The 9,313-nt window shown below is 42.6% G+C and overlaps 1 protein-coding gene across 1 annotated transcript; it reads left to right on the top strand.

Moving 5' to 3' along the window:
* The first annotated feature begins 6,793 nt into the window (after positions 1-6,793).
* Positions 6,794-8,847, top strand: LOC123064288 (uncharacterized). The gene is made up of 2 exons (XM_044487796.1): positions 6,794-8,013; positions 8,509-8,847. The coding sequence occupies exons 1-2, from the start codon at positions 6,912-6,914 to the stop codon at positions 8,565-8,567; spliced, it is 1,161 nt and encodes a 386-aa protein (XP_044343731.1). The 5' UTR covers positions 6,794-6,911; the 3' UTR covers positions 8,568-8,847.
* The last annotated feature ends 466 nt before the right edge of the window (positions 8,848-9,313 follow it).

Genomic DNA, 9,313 nt, shown 5'->3' with positions numbered 1-9,313 from the left:
GTGGGCGGCGCCCATCCTAGACCACCATCCAACAGGGTCCCTTTGCACATCAACTTCAAACACTGCGCCCTGCTCGGGTGCCGCCATGGCCACGTCCTCATTCTAGTCTGTCGTAGGTGGGACCTTGTAGTGTGCGCCCCTTTCACCGGCGAGCAGCAGCGTGTGCCCATCCCGACGGAGTTCTTAAGGGGATGCCTCGTTGGTTCCGTGATGTGCGCCGCCGCCGACCGTGGCCGCGTGCACGGCGCTTGCCATTCGAGCCACTTTAAGGTGGTCCTGCTGTCTTCGTATGTGTTGGACTTGTGTCGAATATAGTGTACAAGGTAGGTTACAGTTGGACTCTGAGTAGTATTGTGTTTAGATAGGATATGGAGTCGTGTCCTAGTAGGACACTTGTATCCTAGGCCTCTCATATATAGTGGGGCTAGACACACGATGTAACCTATGCTAGCATAATAGCACAGGCGCGCAAGGGGGAGCCGGCGGCGTGTGCCGGCACCCGGGTGGCCGGTGTGTGGTATTGTGACGGTGTCATGGGGAGGAGCACCCATAGTCAGGCCCCGGGGATGTAGCCATATCGGTGAACCTCGTTAACAAATTTCGGTGTCGTGTTCGTGTGATTAATTGCTTGATTCTCGGATGATCGATGGAGTGCCTCGGATTTATTCTAACAGTATGTCGAGGATGATCAAACCATCGCCCGTGTTTACTCCTCGGAGACGGGCGCATGGGGCAATCTCATCTCGAAGGTCTCTCCATATCACAAGTTTAAGTCTGGTTGTCGTGTGTTGCTTGCTGGTAACAAACTGCACAGGCTGTCCAAGGGGGATACCTTAATTGAGCTTGATTTGGAAGGGCAAAGTCTCTGTGGTCATGGTGCCTCCCGGTACAAAGGAACTTGGCCATCGTCAGCTCATCTTGGCCGAGAATGGCACTGTTCGCTTTGCCGTTTTGTCTTACCCACGGTTTCAAACATGGCAGCGGGACGTCAATAGTCGTGGTGTTGCCACATGGGTGCCGTGGAAGACAATTCAAATTCTTGGCCTCCCTCCCCAGATTGAGTCACCGAGGATGAAAACTATACTATGCTATGATGACGACACTGATACGACTTTTATAGATATGGATGGCGATGTATACATGATTCAACTTAAGTCGATGCAATCCAAGAGAATTTATGGAACTGATGGTGACTTTAACTTCTATCCTTTCATGAGTTTCTATCCACCAAGTGAGTGCTCATCCCTGTTCATATCATATAGGAGTAATAATAACCCAATCTAGTTATGTTGTATGCATGTTTGCTCAAATACAATTATTATGATTCTTGAATGAACTTAGTAAGCAAGTCCTGGTAGTAAAACTTAGTTAGTAACTGTCCCTTTTCTAGATAAATGAACTTATAGTTGTGTTACTTTTGTATAATAAGATAATCTTATCATCCAATATAGTTGTCTTTTGCCTTTTATACGATTCTCAACCAAACATCAAAATGTTAGATCCATTCATGTTTGAAACCTCAAAAACTAGTTATATAGTTTCTTCCTATTATTTGTTTTATCTTGGCATTAAGCTTGCACAGCGTTAAGCCTGTTGGCCTTGTGACCATGGAGGTCACGGGTTTGAGTCCTTGAAACAACTTCTAGTAGTAATGTAGGGAAATGCTGCATACAATAGACCCAAAAGTGGTCCGACCCTTCCGCCGAACCCAGCGCAAGCGCGAGCTACGTTCACTCGGACTTCCCTTTTTGGTATTAAGCTCAACTCCATAAAATAACTTGCATTGAATCACACTTTTTTAAATACTTGTTATTTTTAGGCATTTGTCATGACCCTTCTGCAGGTGACAGTACATAGGTAGCACATAAAATAAATTTAATTTCTGTCTCTGGCTTCATTTGTTTAACATGTTAATACCCAAGATCAATTTTACTGTAAGAGTTCGTTATTTTTAGCATAATCTTGTCTGGTTACATACGGGATGAGTTCACATGAGAAGATTTGTAGGCCATGTCCTTTTTCCTTTTTATTGTATCAACTAAATTCCGAGTACTATTGGAGTATTCCTTGCATTTTACAACCTACGTGGTACTGTTTATCTATTGCTAGTCTTAAGAAGGGAGTTATAAACTTGTATAGAGGTTATAAAATTGAGTTAATTCTCTGACTCCTTATGTCGCAGCTGTGGTGGAGCTAGAATGTTGCATCATAGATAGGACGCCTGTTCTGTTTGATGTGCTAATGTTGTTTGGAATGGTTTTGGATACTGGGGCTAGGAGAGTTAATTGTCCTAAAATGTTTAGATTTGAAAAATGGTGGCTAGCCCAGCCTGGGTTCTCCCAGCTTGTTCATGATATCTGGACCAGGCATGGTGATGCTAGGTCTTTTATTGAGAACTGGATGTGCAAAACTAGAGCCTTGAGAAAAATTATCAAAGGGTGGAGTATTAATTTAGAGGCTGCCATGAAGAAGAAGAAGAAATCCCTCCTTATGGAGTTTGACATGCTGGATGTGAAATCAGAACATAGTCAGCTGTCTCCCAATGAGGGGGAGAGAATGAATCTTATTAAGAAAGAGTTAGATGATATTTGGAAGAAGGAAGAGACTGCCTTATGGCAAAGATCCAGGGACAGGAAAATTTTGGAAGGGGATCATGATAATGCCTATTTTATGGCCCTAGCTAATCATAGACATAGGAAGAACCATCTAACTGAACTAAATGGCCCTGATGGCCCTGTTACTAGTACTGAGGATTTACTAGATGTTGCTACTACCTTTTATAAGAGGCTCTTTTCTTTTGAACAAAAACCTTATATCCATCTGGATGAGGACTTCTGGGATGAGGGTGATATGATTTCTGAAGAAGAGAAAGAAAGTTTGGAAAAGCCCTTCTCTGAAGAGGAGATTAAAAAAGCTATTATGAGTTCATATGCTGGTAGGGCCCCTGGTCCTGATGGGTTGTCTTTTATTTTTTATCAAACTTTTTGGGAACTGATTAAAAATGACTTTATGTGGTTAGTGAAAGATTTTGAGAATGGTACCCTAGATGTTTCTAGATTGAATTTTGCTATTATTACCTTGATCCCCAAGGTGAATGATGCTAAAGATATGAAGGATTTTAGGCCTATTAGCCTTGGGAACTATTCTGTGAAGATTTTTTCAAAGGCTATGAATACTAGGGCTTCTCCTATATGTGATAGAATTATCTCTCAAAATCAGACTACCTTTATTAAAGGGAGGTTTATTCTTGAAAGTGTGGTCATGGCTCATGAAGTGATTCATGAGATCCATAGATCTGGATCTGGTGGCTTGGTTCTGAAGTTAGACTATGAGAAAGCTTATGATAGAGTTAATTGGGATTTCCTTGTGGAAATGTTGAGGTCTAGAGGTTTTGGTGAGAAATGGATAGGGTGGGTTTGTAGCTGCCTCTATCAAGGCACTTTTGCTGTGAAAATTAATGACACCATTGGTCCTCATTTTGTGGGGGGAAAAGGGTTGAAACAAGGTGATCCTTCCTCTCCTCTTCTGTTTAACCTAGTGGCTGATGTTTTTTCTAAGATGCTTAAGAAAGCCACCAGTCATAACTTGATCAAAGGGCTTCTGCCTCATGTTGTGCCTGGTGGTGTGGTCAGCCTGCAGTATGCTGATGATACACTACTATTCTTGGATGCTTCTGCTGACCATGCCAGACATTTGAAATGGATCCTGGCTTGCTTTGAAAAACTCTCTGGTCTTTGTATCAATTTTCACAAAAGCGATTTACATACCATTAACCTTGATGAGGAGACTGCTAAGGAATTTGCCCAGATCTTTTGCTGTCAAATTGGGGATTTCCCTTTTAAGTATCTTGGGGTTCCTCTTCACTTCAAGAAGCTTAGAAGAGAAGATATTCAACCCATTATTGATAGAATTATTAGGAAAATCTCTGGGTGGTTGGGCAGACATCTGTCTTATAGGGGCAAGTTGATTTTACTTACTACCTGTATAGCAAGTATTCCTACCTACTTAATGTCTATTATGAAATTTCCTAAGTGGGCTATTGATGCGATTACTTCTCAAATGGCTCATTTCTTCTGGGTAATGTTGGAGACAACCATAAATACCACCTTGCCAAGTGGGGGTTGGTCTCACAAAAGAAAGAGTGGGGTGGTTTGGGGGTCCCTAATCTTAGGGAATTCAATATGTCTCTGCTGGCTGCTTGGAGTAAACGATTTTTTGATGATAGGGATAGTGACTGGAAGAAATTGTTGGAGTACAAGTATAATGTGAATAGACCAAGCATACTTTGCGCTAAGTCTGGGGTGGGATCTCCCTTCTGGAAGAGTTTCACCTGGGCTTGCTCTGCTGCCAAAACTTTTTATAGATGGATTCCTGGGAATGGGAGAAATATTTCCTTTTGGCATGATACCTGGGTGGGTGATTGTTTACTCAAGACTAGCTTTTGGGATCTTTTTGTGATTTGTCAACAACAAGATGCCTCGGTGGCTCAGGTGTGGGATGGGGAGAATCTCCAGCTGACCTTTAGAAGGTGTGTTAATGAGGATATCTTGTGTTCCTGGAATGAACTTCTCAGTATGATTAAAAGTGTTCCTTTTAACAACTTGGCTGATAAGCCTGTTTGGTCTTTGGAAAGTAAAGGGTCATACTCTGTTAAATCTATGTATAAGATGATTAATTGGGGGGGCGTGGTCTCTATATGGAGGGATTATATTTGGAAAATCAAAGTTCCCCCTAATATTCATATTTTTCTGTGGTTGATTGTGAATAATAAGAGTCTAACCAGGGACAATCTGGCTAAACGCCAGCATGTGGAAGACCTGACTTGTGTCTTCTGCTGTGAACCTGAAAGTCTCCAACATCTATTTTTTGACTGTGTAGTTGCTCGACAAGTTTGGCTGGTGATAGCTAATTGGCTGGTGATAGCTAACTGTACCAAGATGCCTGTACCTAATTCGTTTGAGTCACTGCTTCCTTTTTGGAAGAAGAAAAAAAGTTTTGATGCTGTAAATTTGATTTCCGCTGCTACCTTATGGAGCTTATGGCTGTTTCGAAATGAAATTGTGTTCCAGGGGCGAAGATGGAGAAGCATCAAATGTGTACTGGAGATGGTGGGGAGACATATCTATCAATGGAAGATCTTGTGCGCGGAATCCCAGGGTGTGCTACTCCTCCAATGCTTGAAGCTACTCGACCATCATCGCGGGGAGTTGCTTAGAATTGCCTGGCAGGATGATGCGCCTGTAGGGAGTTCAGTGCCTCTGCGCTTGTAGTTTCTATAGGGGACATTAGTAGTTCTCTAGTGGACTTATAATCTGTTGGATGTTTGAGTCTGTAATAATTCTGCTGTGGCTACTTTTGGCTGGAGCCGAGAGCTGTAAACTCTGTTTGTCGGTTGCCTTTGCTTTTTCAATAAAAAGTTAGGGCAGGGGGCAACCCCTTTTGTTTCAAAAAAAAATGTTTTTGTTATTTAAATTGAACTACAAAAATGTCTTCCATTTTGTGCACGGAGCTAGTATTTTGCGTTAGCAAAGCTGTTTCATGTATTGCGTCGAGAACACTTTACTTGACATACGAACATCTTGACTTTTGGATCGTATATTTTTTATATATGGTATAGTTACTAAATTGGGTCTGTTTAGGACACATCTAAATGTGACATAACTATATCACATCTAAGTTGATGTCCACTCTGTTAGTGGGCTATTTTTTCTTTCTAGTCTTTTTTTGTTTCTTGTTATTGCATTATATATTTGTGGGAGTTTAGATGTGACATCCCTAAAAAACATCTAGATGTGAATTAGACAAATTGTACTAAGTTTCTATTACAGAGCATATTAATCATACATGTACATAATTAGGCCGCCCAACTCGTTTCGTCTAGCATAAGCACGACCCGTGTACCCTTCACTCATACGCAAGGACAGCTAGCCTAGGGTTTCCTGTGCCTCCAGCCGTCACCGCCTCCAGTCCACCTCATCTTCCCGTGGCCTTAGGGACATGGAGGCGCGGTCGATCCCGACCCTTGCCGGGGGGAGGCCTTTGTTTTCTTAATGTTTTTCTGAATTTTGTTAGGGTTTGTATCCTTCCCAGAGAGGTGAGACGGCGGCGACTCTCTGAAGATGGTTCCGGCGCTTCTTCTATAGTGACGTTGGAGGGCGTGTTGGGGTTTGTCTAGCGGTTCTCACGGGATTCGACTAGTGATTGTCTTCAGTGGATCCACGTGGATTCTGTCTTCGCTCGGATGTGTTCGTATGTGTTCGTGTGTGTCTACAGGTTGGATTCTTCCGATCAATGCTTCCCTAGATCGGCGGTGGTATCTGTTCCGATGCACTGGTACTGTAGGGTCTTAGTACGATGACTTCCGGACTATCTACTACAATAAGGTTTGTCCAACTTCGCTGGGGGAGGGCGATGACAGTGGTGCGCCTTCTGCTTGCTTCAAGGCTTATAGTTGTTATTAGGTGGTCTGCGTACTTGGATGCCATTTTTACTTCTGGTGTTCTTTATACTATCTTAAAACTGATGATTAGATCAAAAGTTTTTTCAAAAAAGAAAGAAAAGGAAACGTACTAGGTCAGAAAATACAAGATGGAAAACTAACCGTCAAAAACTAATCCGATTAGCTTCCACGAGCAAGTTCAGTTTGAACAGATTGGAAATTTCTCTCGCATAAAAAAACTACGAAAGAATTCCGTGTTGCCCACGTACACAAACGTGAAATCAGTTTTGTCTGTTACACTATTTATTTGGGGATGGAAGGGTTTACGAGGCTGTTTAAAAGGATGCACGCACGCGCACAACTTGGGAAACAATTCGCTGTTCCTTTGCTTTTGCCTTGCAAGAAACGTGCGCCGAACGTCTTCTACTTCCATGTCTCCTCTGTCGTCTCGAACTCCTGATCCCTAATCAAGATGAGCGACGAAATTACCACCACCAGCAGCTCGCCGCCGGCGCCTGCCTCCCCACTGGACAACGACGATCTCCTCGAGGAGATCCTTCTCCGTCTCCCACCGCAGCGGTCCTCTCTCCGGCGCGTCTCCGCAGTTTGCAAGCGCTGGCGAGGCCTTGTCGCCAACCCCAGGTTCCTCCGCCGCCGATTGGAGCCGCCCCGCCTTGGCGCCCTCGTCTGCAGCGACAAGGAGATTGTGTTCACCCCCATCCTGGACCCCACGGAGGGCACCCCTTTGGAGCGTTTTGACCTCGGACACTGCAGCAATCGCCGTCATTACCGTGTGCTCGATTGCCGTCACGGCCGTGTCCTCGTCAAAGACAATCGGCGGACAGAGCTTGTTGTGTGCGAACCCATTACAGGTGAGCAACACCGCGTGCCGATTCCGGCAGAATTCAAGTGGGTCCGTGGCCACCTCAACGGGGTGGTGCTTTGTGCCGCCACGGCGCATGACCGCATGCACGGTATCTGCCAGTCCAGCCCATACAAGGTGGCACTGATGTCCATGTATGAAACTGACTTCAGAGTCATCGCATGTGTTTACTCCTCAGAGACTGGTATATGGGGTAGTTACGTCTCCACATCGGCTCCATGTTCGAGTTTTTATGCTCATAATCATGGGACCCTAACTGGTAGTGCCATTTACTGGTTGCCCATGAAAGATCACATACTTGAATTTGATTTGGATAGAGGGACACTCGCCATGATCGAGGGGCCTGGTCTTAATGAACCCCACAAACATCGGATCATCAAAGCAGAGGATGGTCATGTTGGTCTTTTCGTGTTAACTGAATATAGCATTCAAATGTGGCAGATGAAGGTCAATTATCAAGGTGTTACCACATGGTTGTTGCGGAATGCTGCAATTCATGGGATCTCTCCTCGGGTTAAGATAAAAAAGACACGATTGCTTGGGTATGATGAGGATACTGAAGCAATAGTTCTAAATATGCGCGGGGGAGTCTATATGGTTGAACTTAAGTCAATGCAATGCAAGAAACTTCATGAAGTCACTAATTATGCAAGCTGTCGCTATTATCCTTTTAAGAGTTTCCGTCCTCCAGGTGATTGTTCATCCTTAGGCCTTATATTATATGTGTATGATCTGGTTACATCTTACACTTGATTGCCCAAATATTATCGTTATGCTACTATACTATTCAACAACAACTTAAATTTAATTATAATTTCTTCCTATGCTAGATATACAAATGGACATATAGTGGTACTATTTAGTAACTATCATCCAGTATAAATGTTTTCACTCTTCCGAGATACCATATCAAATGACAAATCGGTAACTCAATTCGCATGTTTGTTACCTCAAAGATAGTTATATTTTCTATCTAGTACTTTTATCTTATTTTGATCTAGCTATTAATCTTAGGTCCATATTAACACCTCCGTTGCACCAATACTATGTAACATATAGATGAAAATGAGATATTTTGCTCAAGTGATATTTCTGAGCTCAACTATGTTACCCCAACTACTATTTTCTTCTCTTATCCATTTCTCTTTTCGTCGGCATTCTCATTAATTAAATTTTATGCTTCTAGGCATAGGCATTGCTGCTGGATGTGATGGAGTTGAAGCGCGGCACGGTGCATTGGGATGAATGTTTCATTTTTTGATTTAATATAATGTGCTGAAATCGTTCAGCAAGTAAGAATATCACTTGAATATAGTTTGTGAGAATTAAACTGTTTTAGTTTTTCACAAGCATGTTCATCACCATAGATCGATTGTGATCATGATCTACCCATGCTTTTTTTTGTTGCCTTGAGATTAATGGGAAAAGTACAGGGCCGAAGGAAGTAACGCAGAATATACCAGATAAGAGAAATATAAGTGTTGTAATTTTTCAAAAAGAAATAATTGGCATGTAATCTCGTCTATCCAAACGAAATTTTAACATTTCAGTTTTGGTTTCAGTCTACAAATAATTTGAAGCTTTCATGAACGACAAAATTAGCATGGTAGAAATTTGTTCGATGGTGAGAAGACTTCTTGCTGCTGTTGTCCAGTTATTTGTTATGGTTCATATAAGCCAGGGGACTCATCATTCTTCGTTGGAAGAGAATGAGGTTGCATCTTAGCAACTCATTCGCCGCTAGACTTCCAAGCCAGTTCAAAGTGTTTTAGTTAACGCAAATTGAAAATGTAACAAACAGTACAGCCTAGGGGTGACATTAATAAGGAATAGGAACTAGTTCCTATCTACTGGTGTAGAAGTTCAGTAGCAGCTGAAGTCAAAGATTACGGACAAAATACTCTTCATTTCTTACATCGTGCGTTTTATTTTGTCTTCACTATATTCATCCAAACAAGAGAAAAGTCCATATTTCAACCTCGAACTAACCA

The sequence above is a fragment of the Triticum aestivum genome, chromosome 3B (assembly GCF_018294505.1).
Source record: "Triticum aestivum cultivar Chinese Spring chromosome 3B, IWGSC CS RefSeq v2.1, whole genome shotgun sequence".
Classification (NCBI taxonomy): Eukaryota; Viridiplantae; Streptophyta; class Magnoliopsida; order Poales; family Poaceae; genus Triticum; species Triticum aestivum.
Note: the sequence above shows the minus strand (reverse complement) of the source record. Positions and strands in the feature narration are given on the sequence as shown.

Coding starts and splice junctions, on each gene's coding strand:
- LOC123064288 (XM_044487796.1), top strand. CDS start 6,912: ATGAGCGACGAAATTACCACCACCAGCAGCTCGCCGCCGGCGCCTGCC. Junction 8,014..8,508: donor TAAGAGTTTCCGTCCTCCAG/GTGATTGTTCAT, acceptor TTATGCTTCTAG/GCATAGGCATTGCTGCTGGA.